Source organism: Danio rerio, chromosome 16 (genome assembly GCF_049306965.1).
Source record: "Danio rerio strain Tuebingen ecotype United States chromosome 16, GRCz12tu, whole genome shotgun sequence".
In the NCBI taxonomy this organism is placed as follows: domain Eukaryota; kingdom Metazoa; phylum Chordata; class Actinopteri; order Cypriniformes; family Danionidae; genus Danio; species Danio rerio.
In genome coordinates, this window is record NC_133191.1 from 47,205,268 (window position 1) to 47,228,207 (window position 22,940).

A 22,940-nucleotide genomic window follows, 5' to 3' on the forward strand; every position below is an offset into this window, starting at 1 on the left:
ACATAATCGTGAGGAAATTAACTACACCCCAAAACAAATGTAATGTCATAACTTCAATGTTTTTAAAGTGTTTTGAGTAATGATATCCTGAAAACGAGACATATAGACAGCCTTTCCAGTACATAAAGCGCTGGTCTTTCACCGTTATTGTGACGCAATGAACTAAACGACACTTCCTGGCAGAAGCGTGGTCACCCCAAAACAATGAAAGCACCTTTCCACTGCGATACCATCTCAAATCAGGCACCATTAAAGTATACTACTACAATGTGGACAGTCCTGGTTGGTTAACAGACCAAAGGAAGTGATGCTTTATATCAGTCCACCATCCCTTTCCCCCTTATCCCCGTCCCATTTCTTTCTTTGAAACGGACGCGCGCAGAGAATCTCATAGCTTCCGCAAAACTCAACTCTGACGAGACAACAACAAATAACTTCATACTCACTGTGGTTAGAAGAGGTTTCATCTGTTCGCTGCTATCTTCCTCCATTTGTTCAAACTGGTGACTTCTTCCGTCCCTCGCCGGAGACTGATTTGAATATGATATTTCGAAATGCCCCTTCGCTCGTGTCACAGCCACTGAAAGCGTGTGAATGGTATTTTTACATATATCGGGGCTTGACAAGTCCCGCCCACTGTGAGATTGGCAGGTGATTTCATCCGTTCGCTCAGCCGCGACCGGCATTTTGTTAGCCAATAGCATTAAAGCAACGACTCTGGAATATGAATATTTATAAGGAAGGGGGGAGTTGACCGGCTATTGGATAGCGTATAAAATCCACTAGGGAAAGAAACCTCGCCGTGAGGATGAAGTACAACAGTAGACAACAGAATTTTGTGTCATGGGGTTATTAGGCGTAATGTGTTACAGATTGGGAGATAACAAAAACAAAAGAGGGTGTAAAGGTGAAACCATCGAACTTTTCAAAACTATTAGATTTTACTAATACATACAAAGGCAAAGTTTATATTGTAGTTCCAGGAGCACAAAATAGTTCATTCATTTTCAGCTTAGTCCTGAAAGCAGGTCGCCACCACGGAATGAACCGCCAACTTATCCAGCATGTTTTACGCAGCGAATGACCTTCCAGCTGCAACCCATCACTGGCAAACACCCATACCACACAAATACACTACAGCAAATTTAGCTTATTCAATTCACCTATACCTATATATATGGAACAAACTCCACACAGAAATGGCAACTGACCCAGCTGGGGCTGGCGACCTTCTTGCTGTGAGGCGATCGTGCTACCCCACTGCGCCATCGTGACGTGCACAGCATAATGTCAAAAGTAAATAAAAATTCATTGGTTCTTTTGTTTTCTTTCCGCTTAGTTCATTATTCATCAGAGGTTGTCACAACGGAATAAACCACCAACTTATTCGGGTTTGGGTGGTTTGAAAGATGTTGACAAAGGTCAAGAATTTGTCTCATATATGAGCTCAATTGTCCCATTTTGACTGTTATGCCATTATAAATTATAAAAATAAACCAGCGAAAAAGGCTTTGGCTGTCGCTTCAGTGTGACTGAGGAAAATTGAATGTGCTGGCCCGTTTGTTATTTAATTGAATGATATTTAAATGACAAAATGATAGTACCACCCCTTTCAACAGGCTGCCTACAGGCCTGATGCGAACTCCACATAGAAATGCCAACTGGCCCAGCTGGGACTCCAACCAGAGACCTTCTTGCTGTGAAGCGACAGTGCTAACCATTGAGCCACCATGTCACCCGGTGAATTTTTAAAATAATAATAATAATAATAATAGTAATATTATTATTATTATTATTATTATTATTATTATTATTATTATTATTATAACAACAAGATTATTGGAAATTATTTTAAAATTGTGGTTTAAAGTAAGTTAAAATTAGTATATAAATAATAAATTTAATAGTACAGTACTGTAATATAGTCTATTAACATAATGTGGTCTATTTAATATAATTTATTACAAACAATATTTACACATATACATTTACAATCTAACTTTGTACAGTATAAATTGTGATTTAAATGTCTTTGGGGGGGGGGGGGGGGGGTTCTAGGAAAGATTTCATACATTTGTTTAACATCTATTGTACTTGTAAATATTATTTTTCTAATGTTACATAATTTTTAATGCCTAACAGAGGTCCTTCATATTATTAATCAACTTGTGATGGCAAATGATGAGCTAAACAAAATAATGCACATGCACACATTTTGCCTATTTCCTTTCTTTCTTTCTTTCTTTCTTTCTTTCTTTCTTTCTTTCTTTCCCTGTAAATTCAGAAATTTGGTGCGTAGCTACGATTTCTATACCTGCACTGTGACGCCCCCTTGTGGTTATGAATGATCATTTATGTGGGCTACAGTACATCACAGATGTCAGTTCCAGTTTCTGGAGGGCCGCTGCTTTACACGGTTTAGTTCAAACCCTAATTAAACACACCTGATCAAACTAATTGAGTCCTGCAGGCTTGTTTGAAACCTACAGGTGAGTGTGTAATGTAACTAAACTGTACATAGCTGCGGCCCTCCGGGAACTGGAATTGACACATGTGCAGTAGATGGACGGTAGGTTGGTTTATAACAGACTTTAAATATGTCATATGACTTTATGTCTTTATTCCAGAATTTAACTATTTTAAAATGTAAATGTCAATTGTATTTTGCTTTTTAGTTAAGGAGCCAGATTTGTGATGAGCATTCTGCAATGATGGGTTTAAATCCCGCCACTGACAAGATGCTTTTAAAGTGACAAGAATAAGAGATTTCCATTTCAGTATAAATGAGTGCTGTTATCTACATCATAATGTGTAAAAGCAATGCAAAAACTGATCACTACGGAATCAGACTTGAGTCCTTATGTTTAAAATTTATTCCTTTGACTCCTAAAGCCTTACGATTATAGCATGTCTACAAAGAAAAAATTCTTTCTTAATTTGTCAATATTGCTAAGAATATTTATAATCAGAGTTCAACTCTATGTTTACATCTTGAATGATTGTGTCATTTAAGGATCATTCTTTGCATATTTTGTGGAGGTGGAGTCTTCTGAGAAGGAAGAAGTCTTACTAGGAAGCACTAACTGAAAATGACTCAAGACAAACACGCCGTCAACATCAATAATGATTCAGTTCCTCCAGATTAGGTGCTATTTCTACTTCTAAATGGATTTTAATTGTAACACTGAATTCTTGTTACCCAAGGTAAGCATTCTTCATCTACCATCTGCCTCTCTGTGTTTGTACAGGTTTGCTAGAGACAGAGTGCAAACTATGATATACTGTACATATACATCTAGATTAATTTGGAAAATAAAACATAACCTCTATCAGCTGTCTTCTCTACGGTTTGCACATTTGCACTATTCATAGTTTCGCTCATGAAACCTTTCTAGTAATTCCTGATCTTCAGCTGCAAGAAAATGACATTTGATTCTATAAATACTTTTGACTTACAGTAAAGCTGACATAAACCTGCGGGATTAACAGACCCAAACTTCATTATTATTGTAAAGTACAAACTGTTTAATCAAAGTTTAATTCAGAACTTGCAGCATATTTATCCTTCAGATAAGGAATGTAACAACATTATTATATATATATATATATATATATATATATATATATATATATATATATATATATATATATATATATATATATATATATATATATATATATATATATATATATATATATATATATATATAACAAGGTAAACATAATATTAACATCAACAATAATGTTATTAACAATCGTAATGTTATCAGATTACCATGAGTATCTTTCTGTGTTTATAGATTGGGCAGTAGCTGAAACAGTCTGCCAAAGTAGAAACTAACCAGTGCAAACTATGACATATATAATCCTCCAACTCTGCACATGCAATGGTTTTTACATGAATATACTATGTTTCTTTGTTTTCATGCAAATCTTATGTTGTAGAGATCAAGTAAATTAAATGATTCCATATATTGTAGTCAACCAGAAAATGCTGTCGTCTTGCAGAGGCATTACATTTCGGTAATTTTTTGTAAGACTTTTTTAATTTACAAGTCAATTTAATTTTGCTTTTCAGTTAAGGTGGTTTGTTTGCTGCATTAGGAATTCTTTTGACTCACAGGACTCCACCTTTACAAAATATGAACAGATGTGCTTCTAGATGTAAAAAACACAGTGAATTCAAGTTAATCAGGACGTGTGGGTTTCACAAAAATTCTGTATTTTGGATCTTTAGAGTTTAGAATCTAAGGACTCCTGTCCTAAAGAGTCAGAACAGGTTTTGCCACATTGTGTGTTGCGGTCAGGTTGTAATGGCACTACATAATTAGCATTCAAGATTATTTGTGAACTCGTGAGTTCAAATCCCATTCCTAACAAGCGCTTTTAAAAAAAAGAGGACAATAGATTCCCTTTCAGATTCACTTGAATTTGAAATAGGTTTAGATAAGCACCAGCTTTGAACTCTTCTGTTAACTGTTTGTGTGTGTATGTGCATGTTCTGAGAATATGCAGTGTTATACTTGTTTCCTCTTTACTTTTGAAAAACATAAAAGTGAAAATTGCTTTTAAATCTTGTAGGAATAATAAACTCATTCATTCAGAACATCTAATTGCAACATATTTCTACCAGCACATTTAAGGATGCCCAGACATGATGATATGAACAGCTATCTCCAGCAACAAACCTCACCATTTGACCAACAGGTGCTTTCTAAATTCCTGAACATCAGCCCAAAGGCTTTGGGGGTAAATAAATATGTTCAACATCTATCTCTCTATTCCTTTCTGTTACAATCTTAAGACAAAAGGCACTGTGCTGCCACTGGGATGGGAACCTAAGAGTACAAAAGCTAAAACCCTTATATTTACATTTAAAGGTTGCCTATACTGTAAAAGAAAAATCTGTAAATTGCAGTTTTCCATATTTTGTGATTTGTGTTTTTATTTTTTACAGCCTCGTTATGCTTTTTAATTACATTTTGAGACCTTGATCTTTTTTCCAGCAACTGTTGCCCTTGAAAAGTCTGTAAGGAAGAAAAAGTGTACATTTTTAATAGTTTATATTGTCTGATTTGGTGTCAGTGCCGGCCTGTAGAGTTTAGGGGCCCCAGGCAAGATAAAAAAAAAAATTGGGCACACTGGTGTAAAAACAGTAAGAAAGCACAAAAGTATAAATATTTATACATATACATTTTTATTAACTGTAACATATTTAACCTATAATACACATGTAAAAATATTTACTCATATTTAAACAAATATGTTTGCAATTATTGCAAAGTACTACTAATTATAGGGCGAAGCAGTGGTGCAGTAGGTAGTGCTGCCGCCTCACAGCAAGAAGGTCGCTGGGTCGCTTGTTCGAGCCTCAGCTCAGTTGGCGCTTCTGGGTGGAGTTTGCATGTTCTCTCTGCGTTCGTGTGGGTTTCCTCCCGGTGCTCCGGTTTCCCCCACAGTCCAAAGACATTTGGTACAGGTGAATTGGGTAAGCTAAATTGTCAGTTGTGTATGAGTGTGTGTGTGAATGCATGTGGATGTTTCCCAGAGATGGGTTGCGGCTGGAAGGGCATCCGCTGCGTAAAAAGTTGCTGGATAAGTTGGCGGTTCATTAAGCTGTGGCGACCCCGGATTAATAAAGAGACTAAGCCGACAAGAAAATGAATGAATGAGTGAATGACTACTAATTATTGTATTATGCATAGCAGAACATTACTTTAAACTTGCTTTTTTTAGTAAATAATAATTTAAATAAAATAAACAATAAATTGCTTTACATTAAGATAAATAAATAAACAGACAAACAATAAATAATAAATTAACCAAATGGATTAATTGTAATAAATCTAAATAGAATTAATACAAAACAAAGATTTAAATATGAATACAAAATAACATATACAATGTAACAAATTTAACCACTAATATATATGTAAAAAATATAAAAACCCTCGCCTTAGGATACCTCCACACTGACAGCTCTTTTTTTCCTGAGTGTACACTGCCTGACAAAAGCAACAAACAATAAATTGATTTCTAGTTGATCATTTGGAAAAGTGACAGAATGTAGATTTTTCTGATGAATCATCTGTTAAACTGCATCCCAATCATCACAAATACTGCAGAAGACCTATTGCAACATATTGATATATTCTTCAGCAGGATAGCGCTCCTTATCATACTTCAGCCTCCACATCAAAATTTCCTGAAAGCAAAGAAGGTCAAGGTGCTTCAGGATTGGCCAGCCCAGTCACCAGAAATGAACATTATTGAGCATGTCTGGGGTAAGATGAAGGAGGAGGCATTGAAGATGAATCCAAAGAATCTTGATGAACTCTGGGATTCCTGCAAGAAGGCTTCCTTTCAGATGACTTTATTAATATATTTGAGTCTTTGCAGAGATGCATGGATGCAGTCCTTCAAGCTCATGGGAGCATCCATGACTTTATATTCCATACTGTACATTATTTCTGTTAAATTACAAGACTTTTGTCTAAACAAAGTTAGACCTTACTGTCCTAATTAAATCATTAAAAATCAAAGCATGATCATATTTTATTTTGGTAAAATAAGCATAATCTAGAGGCCTTTGCCTTTCATATAAGCCACTTCTGAAACCAAATGATCAACTAGAAGTCAAGTTATTATTTGTTGTTCCTAAAACTTAGATAGGTGACAAGACCATTGTCAGGTAGTGTATACATGCTAAATTTTACATTAAAAGGAAACAATTAATTGTTTTGTATTTTACAGGCTTTGGAAATATCAGTAGGTATAGAAATGCTTGTTCTATCAATCTGGACAAGGTTTTTGTATCTTCTCTGGCCGTGTCTAATTGTAAGTATTGATTCCAACACCAAGACAACACCGTGCCAATAACAAACCCTGAACAATCTTTACTTCTTTTTACTGTAGTCAATTTTAACTGGATCTGTGACTATCTCAGCTGCACACATTCGTAGCACATGTCAGGTGAGTTTTGTATATATCATCTAATAAAAGAAAATATGTTTTAGACAACAATGCATTACGTTTTTTACTCGATTCAGGTCAGAATCTCACAGCTTCTGAACTGTTTCAGTGCCATAGCAGCCGTTGTCTCCATTCCATGTCACTGTTTGGACAGTGAGGTAAGAGACTTCCTGATTTAAGCCTAGCAAATGTAAAAATATATTTTAAATAACCTTTTTGGTCAGTGTTTATGGGTAAAAATTATGCATCCCATTCTTGGTGTCAGCATAAAGTTAAATTCACAAAAGCAGAAAAAAAAGCATATTAATATTAACCAAAATATGGGCAATAATGATTCCATATGACATATAAGCCTTTGTGTGAACAATTATGCATAGTAATTATTTATGAGTATTAATTGACATGCTTAAGTATTAAAAAAGAATTAGTCATCATGCTAAATTTGATCATATATTAAATGACTAAAATGATCAAAGTGGCAAAATTCAAAGATTTAATATGAAAAAAATAATTAGTATTTCCAACGCAATCTCACGGCCATACGCAACTTTTTGATTTAGTGGCTAATTCCTATGATCTAATTTGCACAACTTAGTATGGCTTGCTCATCAACCAATGACAGTTGGGGTTAGGGGTGGGGTTGTGTACCACACCTCCTTTTTAAAATCGTACATTTTCATATGACTGAATTCGTACAAATTCGTACGAATTAGCCACTAATCTGACAAAATGTAAAATACTTTTGTTTTCTGGTAAGATCAGGCTGGTATTTCTGAGTTTTAATAGCGTTTGAGTGAATAGAGTCTAAATCGGGGTGCCCAAAGTTTTTCTTCTGAAGGGCCAAACATAACTGTGGGCTGTGCGACTAAGTTAAATTAGCAATTAAAAGTCGTCTGGGGTATTTTCCTAATTTTTAAAATAATATTTAAAAATAAATAAAAAGTGTTACTTTAATCATATTAGGTTAACTATAGCATTAAAATTTTTCACATTTTATAATGAAATTATTACAATGAAAACAAACGATTTCTTTTCATAACACAATGAAATTCAATACACATTTAAAGGAATATGATCCCTTCGCAACATTTAATTAAAAGATTTAATTCAAGCTTGCTTTTTGTAGCTCAACAATAAAACAAACAAGCAAAAGGTTGCGTTAAATTAGAAAAGACAATCTCTACTAAAGGCAATCACCCCACCTCCGACCATTCCCTTCATTTTTTCTTTCTTTACAAATGGGATGGTGGGCCAAATCAAAGGTAATCATGAGCCAACTTTGGCCCGCGGCCCTACTTTTGGCATTTCTGGTCTGAATAGAGACTTTAATATAGTTTGGGCTTCAAATGATACTCGTTCTACATTTACCTGACAAATTGGTTTGGTTTCTGTTAAACATTTTGTTACATTTGTTTTGGTATATACAATACTATTACGCTGAATGACATTTTAATCAGAGATTTTTAAACCATCAAGGTCAAATAATTGTTTTGTTTAACATTTAGCTTTTGCAAAAAAAAAGAGAAAAGAATAGAAATAATACATTTTGTAATGCATGCTACATACAAGCTGTATCAATTATTGTTTAAAAGGGCCTTTCCCCCTTACATCAATCATGCTACTTTTAACGATTTCATCAAGACAAATTAATTACTAATTCTCATATACTAATACTTATATTATTACCAATATTTATATATTTATACTTGTTTTTGTATATTCTTGTTTCTGTAAAGCACTTTGAATTAACATTGTGTGTGAAAAGTGCTATCTAAATAAACTTTAGATTTCGTTTTCGTTTATGATGATTCTGCCTCTATTCTTCCTCAGGGTGAGACTCTAATTCTCTTGCTAGTCTGTGATGTTCTGATCTTCATCCTCTCTGTTATTGTGGCCTCTACATTTTGTGACTGCTGCAAGAAGGTAAACTACTTACCATTTCTTTTGCTAAACAAACTTAAAAAATAAAAGGCAAATTTTAAATTAAAGGGTTAGTTCACAAAAAGGATGGAAATTAAACCATGATTTACTCACCCTCAAGGCATAATATTAGTGTATATGACTTTCTTATTTCAGTCGAATACCATCTAAACGTTTATTATTTTAGTTCTCTATTTTTTGTTTTATATATATATGTATATATATATATATATTATTATTATTATTATTATTATTTATTAAACAGTTTAATTTTTTATTATCTTGGGATTTTTCAGCTCTACAATGGCAAAGGTGTTTTTCTTTAACAGTCCAATATTATTCCAATAATCCATTTATCCATCTATAATAAAATGTGCCTCTCATGACGATAAATGCATCAAAAAAATGCACCTCGGGCAGTATTTTTCTTACAAAAATTCACAAATTTGCTTCAGGAGACATTTATTTTTTTCCCAGAGTCATTGGATTTTTTTTTTATTATGAATGGACTTACATTATTGGACTTATTTTTGATTGATAAAGAAAAAACACTCTGCCCCAAAGACAGAGGGCGCTCTCTTGTAGAAACTCCAAACACCCATGAAGACAAAACCAGGAAATCCCCATAGTGTTGCATTATAAACAGAAGATTTAACTGCTTTCATTGATTCCGCGTGACCCTTTGACTACAGTACAATAATAACACGACTACAGTGTCATCTCACAGAAGGATTTCTTTCAAACACTCTTTACAAAGTGAATTTGGACTTTGTAATATATGTGGTATTTATTATGTGCAGCGTCTACTACACAGCACATTAGGAAGCTTCGCAAACAGCTGTCATTATCACAGAACAGTTATCGCAATTACCTGATTATATCGATTTTGACTTTTTGGTTAGCTTTAGAGTGAACTACAACCCAGTCTAAAAAAGCATGTGCTAAAGCAAGGTCTACTAGAACTGGCTTTACTGACAAAATCGGTTATTCACACAGCCGTATAGGATGCCTTCGATTTGAGTAAATCATGGGCTAATTTTAAATTTTGGATGTGCAAATCCTTCAATGTTTTATTAATTCTAAACCCACTACCATCCTTCCAATAATGAATGTAAGACACACTAATAATATCAGTAAATTAGCAGTTTCCCGTATTTTGTGAATCATATTTTTATTTTTCCTCATTTATATATGCTTTTGAATTGCATTATGGGACCTTGATCTTTGTTCCGACAACTTTTAACCATGAAAAGTTGTAAAAAGTAACTTTTATGAACATTTTTAATAGTTTCAAGTGATATATAGGGGATATGCGGAGCTAGTGTTTCTTCCCATACTGATAAACTTCCCGTGAACCTAGGTTAATGTGATTTTTTTCCGTTCTATACGGTTCCTTTAACAGCATCGATGTTGTAATATTATTAAAGTACAATTAGTTAAATAGACTTTTACTCGCATGCGCCCATCAGAACCACAGGCTAGCGCAGAAGCTCCATTGAATATACTGGGGTAAAAAAAATTTTCATATTTTAAAGGATGGGGATGATGGGGAAAAATGTAATTTAATGCAGTGCTTCTCGTACAATCTGAGACCTACTTTATATCAGATATCACTCAGCCATAGGAGATCACAGATTTTTAAAGAAAACAGACCTTAAACATGCCGATTTTGCAAAGGCGTACAGTTCACTGGAAGCGCTTAACCCAGGTTACAGGCAAATTAAAAGTCCTTTAGCATACTTCCGCATATACCCTAATGTCTGTTGGTGTTGTATATTATGCAACAAAAACCTTGTTTTAAACTGCCAGTATGTCTTCTGTTATTTTACAGACTTATTTCTCTATATATTATTATTTAATATATTATATTATTTCAAACTACAAACATCCCTACTGAAAAAAACAGCTTAAACCAGCCTAGGCTGGTTGGCTGGTTTTAGCTGGTCGACCAGGCTGGTTTTAGAGGGGTGTTGGCCATTTCCAGGCTGGTTTCCAGCCATTTCCAGCCTGGTCTTGGCTGGTCAGGCTGGGAGATGACCAGCAAAAACCAGCTTGACCAGCCTAGCCAGGCTGGGAGCCCAGCCAAAACCAGCTATGTCCAGCTTAAACCAGGCTGGTCAAGCTGGTTTAGCTGGATTTAGCTGGTCATTTTCCAGCCTGACTAGCTAAGACCAGGCTGGAAATGACTGGAAACCAGAATGGAAATGGCCAAAACCCCTCGAAAACCAGCCTGGTCGACCAGCTAAAACCAGCCAACCAGCCTAGGCTGGTTTAAGCTGGATTTTTTAGCAGGGATATCAATAAAAATCATTTTGTTAAACTGTAGAGTTTATCTGTACCATCAAAAGTGGACAGAGCAGAGATCAACCTCTCACAGGGCAATTCACAAATAAGCAGAAAACACTTGTGATTCACAAAATATGAAAACTGTTCATTAACAGATCTTTTTTACAGTGCAAAATCCTGTTTTTGTTGTGTTTTTGTTTCTCAGTCTGGGCGAGCTGCAGTGAGTTACATAAACAGAGATGTGCCTTACATGACTGATAACAATACTGAGCCTCAGGGACAACAAAACCCCTTTATACCTCCACCATACAGTGATCAAGGCAGTTCTGCACTTCAATCAAACTACAATCCAAAACTTTCTGCACCTCTGCCAAAATATGATCTATATCCTTCTCTGGCAAACTACATCTCAAATAATGATGCAGTCTTGTCTTCACCTTCGTTTAATTATGATCTACATCTTTCTGAACCTCTACCAAGCTATGATTCACGTCCACCAGCATCTGCATTGAACTGTGATCCAAGTCCTTCTGCCACTCCATTGCCACAACTATAACTAATGGGATTGTTATGATCCTTGGAAGAAATCACTCAGAGTGCTTTATTTGAGCCCACTTTTGTTTGAAAATGTATAAATTCATGTATCGTGTGTAGGTATTACTCTTTTAAAAGTTTTATATTTTCAGTATTCACATATTTATTAATATAATTCCAGTATTTGTGTATGAATCATTGATTTTACATCACTTTGTTGTTTTTTTTGCTGTATATGTATATTTTTTGTCTGACAACTACAAGTTTAAGAAACAATTAAATGTTTTTTTGGCAGTATATGGTGTGTACTAAGAATTATGGTGTAATTAATTTGAACTATTTGTGTTTTGGATTGTTTAAAATTGAGGTGTTTTTTCTTAAACAAAAATGTCCTTTTTGACTCATCTTCGAGTAAAATAAACATTAAATTTTTTATTAAATATATATATGAGCAATATCACACTCGTAACAGTGCGATATGGCTGTATATCGGCACTGGTAGGAGGTGTGCGTTGGCACGAGGCTGCAGGCTGAGTGCCTTAGTGCCCCCACCAGTGCCGATATACACCCATATCGCACTGCTACGAGTGTGATATTGCGTTTATACAACAGTTTGACAGCATAATTGAGTATATAAAAACAAAATCAAACATGGAGAGTCTCAAAAACCCTTTTGTATGAGGAACTACTTTCTTCTGCGTCGGATTCAAATCATAAGCTGACAGTTAAACAGTTGAGCAAGCATCTTTTCAACTTTAGATCTGTAGTGTCTGCTTTTTGCTGGCTGTATGTGGGCAGAGTAATACACAGAGTAAAGAGGCTGTACTGGTGCTGATATTACTTAAATCAGTAGTTCTCAAACTTTTTTCCTCAAGTACCACCTCAGAAAAAAATTGTCTCTCCAAGTACCACCAAAATGAGCAGTATTGAAATACAATAGCGTAGTAGACCCAGTAAAGCAGCTACACCTCTGCACACTTAAAAAACGTGGTAGATTACCTCAGAAATATAGGCTATATGTCATATATGGCATATTAAATAGATCATTTTTGAAAAATTTTTTAATATGTGTAGCATGTACATGACGTATTTCATTCCTCCGAGTACCACTAAGGAGGCCTGTGTACCACTAATGGTACACGTACCACAGTTTGAGAACCACTGACTTAAATATATCATGGCTATCAGCCAATCAGACTCGAGTACCAGACAGAACTGTTGTATAAATTTATATATATATATATATATATATATATATATATATATATATATATATATATTACTTTTTACTTTTCTGTAATAAATAAACCGATGTCCATAACCGATGTTCATTTTAATACAGTAGACTACATTTTAATCTTGAAAGCAGGGTGCGAACTACGGGGGAGCTAGAGGGAGCTCGGCTCCTCTAAAAAAGGCATGGGCTCTCCTGAAAACATGATTTGTGAAATTTTATGGGGTCTCAAAAATACTGACAATGTGCTATTTTGACGTGCAGTTTCAGTATTGTGTAATGTGATCATGGATTATTATTTGTAAAAAAGTAAAAATATCATTCATTTATGCACGACTGCGATTTACACCTCAAAGATAAATGCACATGCTATTCTTGTCATGAGCATCTAGGTGTAGGGGCGCTGGAGCAAAGTCCAAGTCAAAGACCTGACAGCCAGATGCTTTCGTAGAGACACTGCTTATTTTCTTTCTAAAACAAATGATGTGACGTTGTGTTTCATTTTTTTTTAGTTTATTCAATGTTCTTTTTTAAAAAGTAGGAGGAGCCACTAGTGTTTTTGGGGGCACACTTTAACATCACAAACTACTTAAACAATTATTCAAAGTTTTTTGTTTAATGCATTTAATGCATGTAAATTCAAGACTGCATTTCTTAATGTAAAACTATGTACACTCAATTTCTGATTTATAAAAGCCGCTGCATAGCCGACGACTTCTATATTAAAAGTTTTAAAATCGCTATTGAAAATAGAAGACTAATATATTCAACAGTGGTGGACATTTTGATAGTGTTTCACAACATGAACATGACTGTCACTGAAGTTATTACCTGTGTCAATTTTGGGCTGAAATTTTGATGAATGCGAGAAACTGCACGCAGTACCGTCACTAACAAAAGTCAAGGAAAAGCAGCGAGAGGAAACGCGCACAACACAGAGAGTGTGCGAGAGAGGCCTCAGTCATATCTCCGTCTACCACCAATGGCAGGCCTGTAGCCACCCCAGTGAAAGGGGTGATTCCTTATTTCTAAAAAAAAAAAGGACCTTTGTTTTTGCAATAATACGCCTCATTTTCTATTTAACTATGAGATTTCAACACATTTTAAGCACTATTTTTAGCTGAATTAGCTTGTCGGATGGTTATCATAACCACACCTTTTGATTTACCAAAAATATTTACAAAAGATTTACAATAAATAAATATGAAAAAACACAATCAGACATAAATTACATCATTTATCATTAGAAAACATATATATGAATCAGTTTCAAACTAAAAACCAGCCTATTGTCATTCAGGCAAATTATAAATAACAAACTGGCCAGCACATTCAACTTTCCTCAGTCAGAATTTGACCATTTGAATAAAAATAACAATAATAATGTAGAGATTTACAAGTTATCTAGCCTCTCTTGTAAAAAAGTGCATTTGAAAATTCATGAATAACAACAATCACCAAATTAGTATTTAAATTCATTTTAATAAGGGCCACTTTTGTTGCTTACCTTTTTATTGCTCTTTTTTTGTGTTTGTTTCAAGAGTAAGACCCAAGATTTAGAATAAAACATGTAAACTGTTTTCTCTACTTAAAAACAATACAGCAGCAAAAGATGACTTCTCTTATGTCAAATTGTGCATTTTCAAACAGCTGGATGTTAGACTCGTGAAAAATAATTATTTGCATTGGACAAAACTATTGAGAATTCCGCTCAGTCTTATTTTTTACTTATTATCATGGCATAACAGTCAAAATAGGACAAATTAACTCATGTTTGGGACATATTTTGGACCGTTGTCAGTGAGGGGTGGGCCATTTGAACCACCCGAACATGATAATTAATCTATTACCAAGGTTTTATTTAAAAATGGGAAATCTTCATGTCTGTTGTGAGTCACTTCGAATCCCAAGCTGTTTTAGAAACCCAGAGATAAAAAGAGACCATATTAACTGCTCACTATGCTAAACTTACACATAAATAGATGTATTTTGCTACCTTTGGACAAATAAAGGTAGTTCAATTTATTTGATTTGGATTTATTTTGATCGACTGTCTGTTTAACAGGCTGACATTTTGCAAGTGGTTAGAACTTTATATTTGTGTATAATACATGTGAATACACTAATTTTCAAATCAATGGCTTTTAAATAATGAAAAAAGAAAATGTAAAGCTCATTTCATAATTTGTCAAACATTATCATTATAAATTAAAATGTTTTTTGAAATAATTAATTAATCTATGCAAGGTGATGGAACTTTTTAAAGCAAGTTGAAAATCTTTCTGACCCTCAATGCTCAAATAACTGATTAATACACAAATAATCATTAAAAAAGAACAACACAGAGAGGATAGTTCTAAAGTTTGACAACATTTAATGACACACAAAAACAAGAATAGTCCTAAAAATAGGTTGCAGAGTGGAATCTTGAAAGCAGAGGAGGGCTTCTTGTTATTGAGCGAGTCCTCTTCATCTTGACATCATTATCAAGTGGGAAAAACATGAAGTTTGAAGGAAGAGCAGGTCGCATAGCAACATGAGCTGGTTTCAAAACAGGCAAATTTGCAAACACAGGAACAGGCAGAGGCACATGTTCGTCCATCTTCACTCCACTTATAAGACGTGGCAGGCTGGGTAAGGACAGGTGAGACTTAACTTTACAATCAGACCCACATGAAGGGTCGGCGCCGTTCCTCTCTCCCTTATTTACTAAAGGAGGAAACCTGGACGCTTGACGTTCTGGAGCTTCGTCAATGAACTCTTGTCCAGCCAAAAGCTTAACAGAAGCACAGCGTCGCCTCAAAATAGGCATTTGTGTTGAAACAGCAGCAGGATGCTGGGATTTGCCTACTCTCACTGCCAGAAGAGATGAGGAACACTCAACACTGACATTCAGCTCAGACTCACATGGAGGATCTTTCAGAGAAACTTTCATCTGATGCTCTGGAGGTCCATTAGTGAATTTCTGTCCACTGACAGGCTTCACAGGAACACACTTTGACTCCAGAACAGGCAGTTTTGAGCGTCCAGCAACAGGATGTTTGCGCAGAGATGTACGCTTGTCCATCCTCACAGGTTGGCTCCCTGAAAGGCCAACAAAAAATGAGCAAGGGGCAACACTGAGGTCAGACTCACATGAAGGGTTGATGTTTTCCACTGTACCTTTCATCATATGATTGGAGTCCACGCCCAGCCATTCTGCGGGTTCATCTGTGAAACTCTGCTGGTTGACAGGCTTCACAGGAACACACTTTGTCTTTAGAATGGGCAGTTTTGATCGTGGAGCAGCAGGATGATGTCGGAGAGGCCTACGCTTGTCCAGTCTCACTGATTGGCTCCCTGAAAGAGGCACAAAAAATGAGCAAGGGGCAACACTGAGGTCAGACTCGCATGAAGGGTTGATGTTTTCCACTGTACCTTTCATCATATCATGATTGGAGTCCACGCCCAGCCATTCTGAAGGTTCATCTGTGAAACTCTGCTGGTTGACAGGCTTCACAGGAACACACTTTGACTTCAGAATGGGTAGTTTGGAGCGTGGAGCATCAGGATGATGGCGGAGAGGCCTACGTTTATCCAGTATCCCTGATTGGCTCCCTGAGAGAGACACAAAAAATGAGCAGGGGGCAACAATGACATTAAAGTCAGACTCACATGAAGGGTTGATGTTTTTCACTGGAGGCCTACCTTTCTTCATATGATTGGAGTCCACGCCCAGCCATTCTGAGGGTTCATCTGTGAAACTCTGCTGGTTGACAGGCTTCACAGGAACACTCTTTGATTTCAGAATGGGCAGTTTGGAGCGTGGGGCAGCAGGACGAGGACGGACAGGTGTACGTTTATCCATTCTCACTTCTCGACTCTCAGAATGGGGCAGAAGAGATGAGGAATGGTCAACGCTGGCATTCAGGTCAGGCTCACATGAAAGATAGCTGATGTCTTCCAGTGAAACCTCCATCATATGCTTAAAAGACCTCACTCCTCGACGCTTTGGCAGTCCATGACCATCAGTGAAATTCTGCTTCTCAGCAGGTTTCACAGGAACATGGCGCAGCTTCAGAACAGTCAGGTTTGAGCATACAACCTCATGCTGATGGAGAGGCGTACTTGTGTCCATCCTCACTGAACTGCTCCAGGAATGGGACAGATCAGACGAGGGACGGCCAGCATTGGCGTTCAGATCAGACACAGGTAAAAAGTAGCTGACACTTTTCACTGAAACTTTCATCTGACGCTTAGGAGAGCTCACGTCTCGATGTTCTGGAGATCGTGGCACGGACTGACTGTTAGACCACATGTTGAAAAAGTGGAGTTATATTACAACAACAACTACAAACTGGATTCACCAAGCGATAATGGCGACTGTCAAATGTAACTTTTCACCGTGGAATGGCCGCTATGATGTCAACATTCTTTTAGAACGTCCGCGTGCCTTCAAACCTGTGACGTTCTATCAGGCATCATTTAAATCTGTAAAATAGCCAATATTCACTTATACAGGCCTTTTATTTCCATAATACATTTGTTTAATTCATTTATAAATTCATCAAATCGGTTCTCATTTTACTCTGAGCGCATTTCTTAAACGACGGATTTAACGCAGATGAGATTTGGGGCAGATTTTAATATAGCAGGTCTACTGCATAAGTGAAAGTGTGGCTCCCTCTAGAGGTGAAAATCAGCCAATATTGAATAAATATCAGTTATTCATCAGATATTCATCTTCTTCCAAGAATATATGGAGGACGAAACCTACAACAACAACAATAAATAAATAAATATGTATTTGTAAATTTATTTATTGTCATTTATTTATACATTTGCATATTATTTGTTTTTAGTTTGTTTTTGCAGGTTTCTTCCTCTATTAGTATATAGTTCTGTTTGGAAATATAAAGTGCATTTTTAATTTCCTGACTGTGTTTTTTTAATTCAATTAAATTTAATAATTGCTTTTATTGGCATGACAAGTTTATATTAAAAAGCAGGCCCGTAAGGTTTGGAGGGGGGGAGGGGGAGGGGGTTCAGGTGGTTCGAAAGACCCTCCACTAACAGTCCAGAATTTGGTCCCTACATGAGCTGATTTCTCCCATTTTTGTATACTAAGCCATCATAAATTGTGGACATAACCGAAAGAAGAAGGCTTTAAGACTAATTTAATTTTTAATTATTCAAATGGCCAAATACTGACTGAGGAAAACTAACTGAACTGCCCAGTTTGTTATTTGCTTATAGACTAAAGTCTTTAATTTAAAATAAGTTTTAAAAGTTTCCTAATAGTTTATTTATTTATTTATTTTTTGATTATTGATAAATTGATGATAATAAATGTTCATATTTCTATATAAAACATTAAATGCTAATTTCATTACATTATTTATAAAACTCTAACAGTTTAAATGCACATCAGTAAATATACACTTACAGTCAAATAGTATTGTCAGCACATTTTTGCTTGAAATATTTTTGGTACATCAAAAAGTGTCACCATCCGACAAGCGAATCTACCAATGCTTTGCTCTTAAAATATCACCAAAATGCAGTATTTTAACCTAATAATTTATAAGAAAATGAGGCCAATAACTGAAAAAATGTCCACTTTTTGAGAGAAAAGAACCACCTCTTTCAATAGGCTGTGGCTAGGAGCATGAAAAGAATACACACACACCGAATTATTAGCCCCGCCTTTTTTTTTTTTTTCCTTTTTTAAATATTTCCCAAATGATGTTTAAGAGAGTAAGGATATTTTCACAGTATGTCTGAAAATATCTTTTCTTCTGGAGAAAGTCTGATTTATTTTATTCCGGCAAGAATAAAAGCAGTATTTTTATTTTATATATATATATATATATATATATATATATATATATATATATATATATATATATATATATATATATATATATATATATATATATATATATATATATATATTTTTTTTTTTTTTTTTTTTTAAACACTATTTTAGGGAAAAATATTAGCCCCTTTAAGCTAATTTTTTTCTCGATAGTCTACAGAACAAACCACTGTAATACAATAACTTGCCTTATTACCCTAACCCGTCTAGTTAACCTAATTAACCTAGTTAAGCCTTTAAATGTCACGTTAAACTGTATAGAAGTTTCTTGAAAAATATCTAGTAAAATATTATTTAAGGTCATCATGGCAAAGATAAAATGAATTCACTATAAAAATGAGTTAAGAAAACTATTATGTTTATAAATGTGCTGAAAAAATCTCTTCATTAAAAACAAATTGGGAAAAAAATAAACAAGCGGTCTAATTATTCAAGGGGGCTAATAATTTTGACTTCAACTGTATATGATTTTATTTGTTTGATATTTGGATTTGTTTTGATCTAATGTTTGTTTAACAGGCTGACATGTTGCAAGTATAAATGGTTAGAACTTTATCTTTGTGTATAATACATGTGTGTACTAAATTTAAATATAAAATCAATGGCTTTTAAATTAAAAAAAATGTAAAGTTAATTTCATAATTGTCTAGCCTATCATTAAAAATCTAAATGTTATTTAGATAAATTTATTAATCTGTGCAAGGTGATGGAAAAGCATGATGAGTGACTTGTTTTATTTACTGTATGATTGATTAACAATAGTGTAATCACACTCTTTTGTGTTCTTTCACAGGCCTGCCACCCCGGTGAAAGGCGTGGTTCTTAATTTCTCAAAAAGTGGACCTTTTATGCAATTATACGCCTCATTTTCTATTTAATTATGAGATTTCAACACATTTTAAGCACTATTTTTAGCTGAATTAGCTTGTCGGATGGTCATCATAACCATCATAACAAACAAACCATAATTTTGTTGTACCAAAAATATTTACTAAAGATTTACAATAAATAAATGTGAAAAAACACAATCAGACACAAATGACTTCATATATATGAATCAGTTTCTAAAAAAAAAAAAAAAAAAAAAAAAAGCCTAAAACAACTAAAAACCAGCCTATTGTCATTCAGGCAAATTATAAATAACAAACTGGCCAGCACATTCAACTTTCCAAGTCAGAATTTGACCATTTGAATAAAAATAACAATAATAATGCAGAGCTTTACAATTTATCTAGCCTCTTGTAAAAAAAAAAAAAGTACATTTGAAAATTCATGAATAACAACAATCGCCAAATTATTATTCAAACTCATTTTAATAAGGGCCACTTTTGCTGCTTCACACCATTTTATTGCTCATTTTTTATTTCAAGATTAAGACCCAAGATTTAGAATAAAACCTGTAAACTGTTTTCTCTATTTAAAAACAATTCAGTAGCGAAAGAGTCACTGAATATAACAATAAAGCGAAGGTATGTGCAGTATCCATATGCTCCAGCAGAGGGCGCACAAGGAACAAATTATAAACATCACAGTATATAGTGTGAACGACGATTTAGCTTGTTCTTCAGTGTTTTTTTTTTTTTTTTTTTTTACTTTTAAAAGGCTTATAAACAATTTCAGTAGAAACATTTACATCCTGTTTATCACAACGTAAAGCAATTTAAAGATCTGCTTACCCCATTTAGGTGATCGTCCTTCCACCGCCACACAATTTCTGTAGGACTAACTCAAATTAGTTCAGGGATCCTACTTTATGACACCTCAACGAATATGCTGCACGTTTTATCTCATGTTATATTTATAAAGAAAAATGAATCCAGTTTTTACTCGGAGAGATATTTATGTACTTAAGCTATAGCGTGAAACCTAGCAAGGTTTAAAACAGGCCAAACGCCAGCACTACCCCAAAAACGTATTCAATAGTTTGGCCCCCTCCCATTTCGTTTTGTGTGTGTCTGTGTTTATACTTCCGTAAGTTTCATTCATTCAACGCAGGTTAATAATATATGGCTGTGGACAAAAACAACAGATATTACAATTAATTGGAGTTTTAAGGTCTAATAACATTTAAGTTGATCAGAGTAACATGGACTTTTAATTTTAGTCAGCCAGCCCTAGCTTCCGGTGAATTGTCATCACATACAAAATCGCTGCATACTCTCATCAGCCTCACATTTGCCACAAAAACACCTATGAGACAAATTTGTTTAACTCTCTTTTTCCCTTTTCTGCTGTGATTTGCAACTTAATTTTTTTACAGTGGCATTAAAGATCTGAAAACATTGTATAATAGAAAGGTTTTAAAGTAAATTGCCATTGTACATTGCCATATGTTGTATATTCTTTGATGTGTTTGTCACGTTTTGTATTTATGTATTCATCTTAAAAAAGTGACATCCCAAAGTAGTATAGGTCTGTTAAACGGTAAGTAATTTAGAAATGAATAAAATAGTTATATTATATATATAATATTATTTATTATGTACATTAATAAAAACGAGTAAATACAAATATATGTACTTTTTTTTGTATTTACTCGGTATTATATATCATTGAATACATAATGTAAATAACAATTATAATACATGTTATAATTACTCATGTATAATATGTATGTTCATTTTATTAATACTTATCGATAAGCTATAGTAGTTTTGCTATTTCCTCATTAGATTTCCCTAGCTTATGTTTATATCTGTAAGCCAACACTAATCTCTCACCAAGACACCTGCCCTGTTCTCCACTGGCTCTCCTCACACCACAGCTCAACTTGTCTTCTCTGACTGCTGTTTTGTCTATTAGCCTGCCCCTGATCTCTTGGCCGCATTGCAGGTTCATATTTATATGGCTGAGGGCCATCGTACTCATTTAAATACACATTTGCGATTTCCTCGACTGAACTCTCATTAGGATCCATTGTGAAACTATCGCACTTCTCCCCATTTCGACATCACTTCTAGTCTAGCGATTTTTAGATACGGAAGAAAAAAATTACCACTATAAACGACTCCAGATGTCGTAATAGCGTACTTTAAGGTTTTTTTTTTTTTTTTTAAATCTCGTTCTTACTTTATTTTTCTTCACATTGACTCACTGGGGTGTCTAACCTACAATATGCTCTTTAAGATCTGATTTCTTAAAAAAAAAAAAAAAAAAAAAAGAATAAAAAATAAATAAATAAAAACAGCAATTTTCAGTGTCTTGCTGAGATACAATATAAAGTGAGAATCACGTCAAATAAGTGCATTAAATTATATTTTCTGCTCCATGTCATTAAAATATGATTTTTTTGTCTGATTGTATTTTAATTACATTACAACATCGATGCTGGAAAACGAACCTTGGGAAATTGAAAATAGTCAGATAAAGCTTTCACCAGAAGTTCATCATTGGCTAAAAAACATTAGCTGTGCATATATTGTCATATAGTTCATACATAGTTTTTTTCAAGAGATCTTTACATTTTTCCATATATAACATTTACTTGTTGTCTATTTATATTTATATTTTGTATGTTTTCTAGTAACTTTGAATTTTTAATGCAAAAGATTAAATGTATAGTAGTAGGCCTAACAAATTTGCATAAAACTGTAGCCTATAATTACTTGTAACTCATTTAATTAAGAGGTGCCATTTACAGCTAGTTTGGTCAATGACTTAAGTATAAAAAATTGTTTATCTGTCCCATAAGTATTGCTTTTAAGCTTAAGTCTTTACACTAAATGGCAGAGACAGTAGGCATTTCATATGTGGCTGATGTTCTGATGTCTGTTTAGTGCTTTGCTTTGTTTGATGATGTTTCACAGCTGGGAATACATGTATGTTTGTCTCTGTGTGTGTGTGTGTGTGTGTGTGTGTGTGTGTGTGTGTGTGTGTGTGTGTGTGTGTGTGTGTCAAACTGACAAGCAGTGTTTTTACAGGACAAGTGCTCTCAGGTGCTGATGACACTGCTGTGTGTCCAGCAAACAGAGAAGAGATGAGCCTGCCACTGGTTCTGAGATTGGATGAGAAGAGCAATTCCTCCGGGAAGAAGGTCACTCATCCTCTAGCCGTTTATGGAGCATGCCCAGCGTCTAAAATGATCTGCTGCTTGCTTTCACTGGATACCGGTGAAGCAGCAGCTTACACTCATCTATC

At 34.7% G+C, this 22,940-nt stretch overlaps 3 protein-coding genes across 24 annotated transcripts in view; 1 reads left to right on the forward strand and 2 right to left on the reverse strand.

The window, feature by feature from the left end:
• slc4a7 (solute carrier family 4 member 7) overlaps positions 1-582 on the reverse strand; it is an 83,066-nt gene extending 82,484 nt beyond the window's left edge. For all 14 annotated transcript variants that reach the window (XM_073926593.1, XM_073926589.1, XM_073926591.1 and 11 more), the window contains exon 1: positions 447-582. In XM_073926593.1, the coding sequence (XP_073782694.1) occupies positions 447-491 (45 nt within the window). In that variant the 5' untranslated portion in view covers positions 492-582. The remainder of the gene's footprint in view (positions 1-446) is intronic.
• A 2,500-nt stretch (positions 583-3,082) lies between these two features.
• si:ch211-135n15.2 lies at positions 3,083-12,009 on the forward strand. 2 transcript variants are annotated; one of them, NM_001326530.1, is given in 7 exon segments: positions 3,083-3,204; positions 4,634-4,749; positions 6,754-6,837; positions 6,916-6,972; positions 7,050-7,130; positions 8,803-8,895; positions 11,384-12,006. In NM_001326530.1, coding segments are annotated over 6 exon segments (771 nt in total). In that variant the 5' UTR covers positions 3,083-3,204; positions 4,634-4,644; the 3' UTR covers positions 11,735-12,006.
• Positions 12,010-13,470: 1,461 nt separating this feature from the next.
• Positions 13,471-20,994, reverse strand: LOC137487854 (uncharacterized). Of its 8 annotated transcripts, none has more exons than XM_073926607.1 (6): positions 20,480-20,910; positions 17,330-17,416; positions 16,634-17,229; positions 16,364-16,543; positions 16,109-16,285; positions 13,471-16,030 (listed from the first exon to the last, which is right to left on the reverse strand). In XM_073926607.1, the coding sequence occupies exons 3-6, from the start codon at positions 17,172-17,174 to the stop codon at positions 15,348-15,350; spliced, it is 1,581 nt and encodes a 526-aa protein (XP_073782708.1). In that variant the 5' UTR covers positions 17,175-17,229; positions 17,330-17,416; positions 20,480-20,910; the 3' UTR covers positions 13,471-15,347. The 8 variants fall into 8 exon arrangements, with proteins under 8 accessions (XP_073782708.1, XP_073782709.1, XP_073782706.1 ...); XM_073926608.1 differs by having other exon boundaries at positions 17,330-17,698; positions 20,480-20,698; XM_073926605.1 differs by having other exon boundaries at positions 16,634-17,416; positions 20,480-20,994.
• Positions 20,995-22,940: the final 1,946 nt, after the last annotated feature.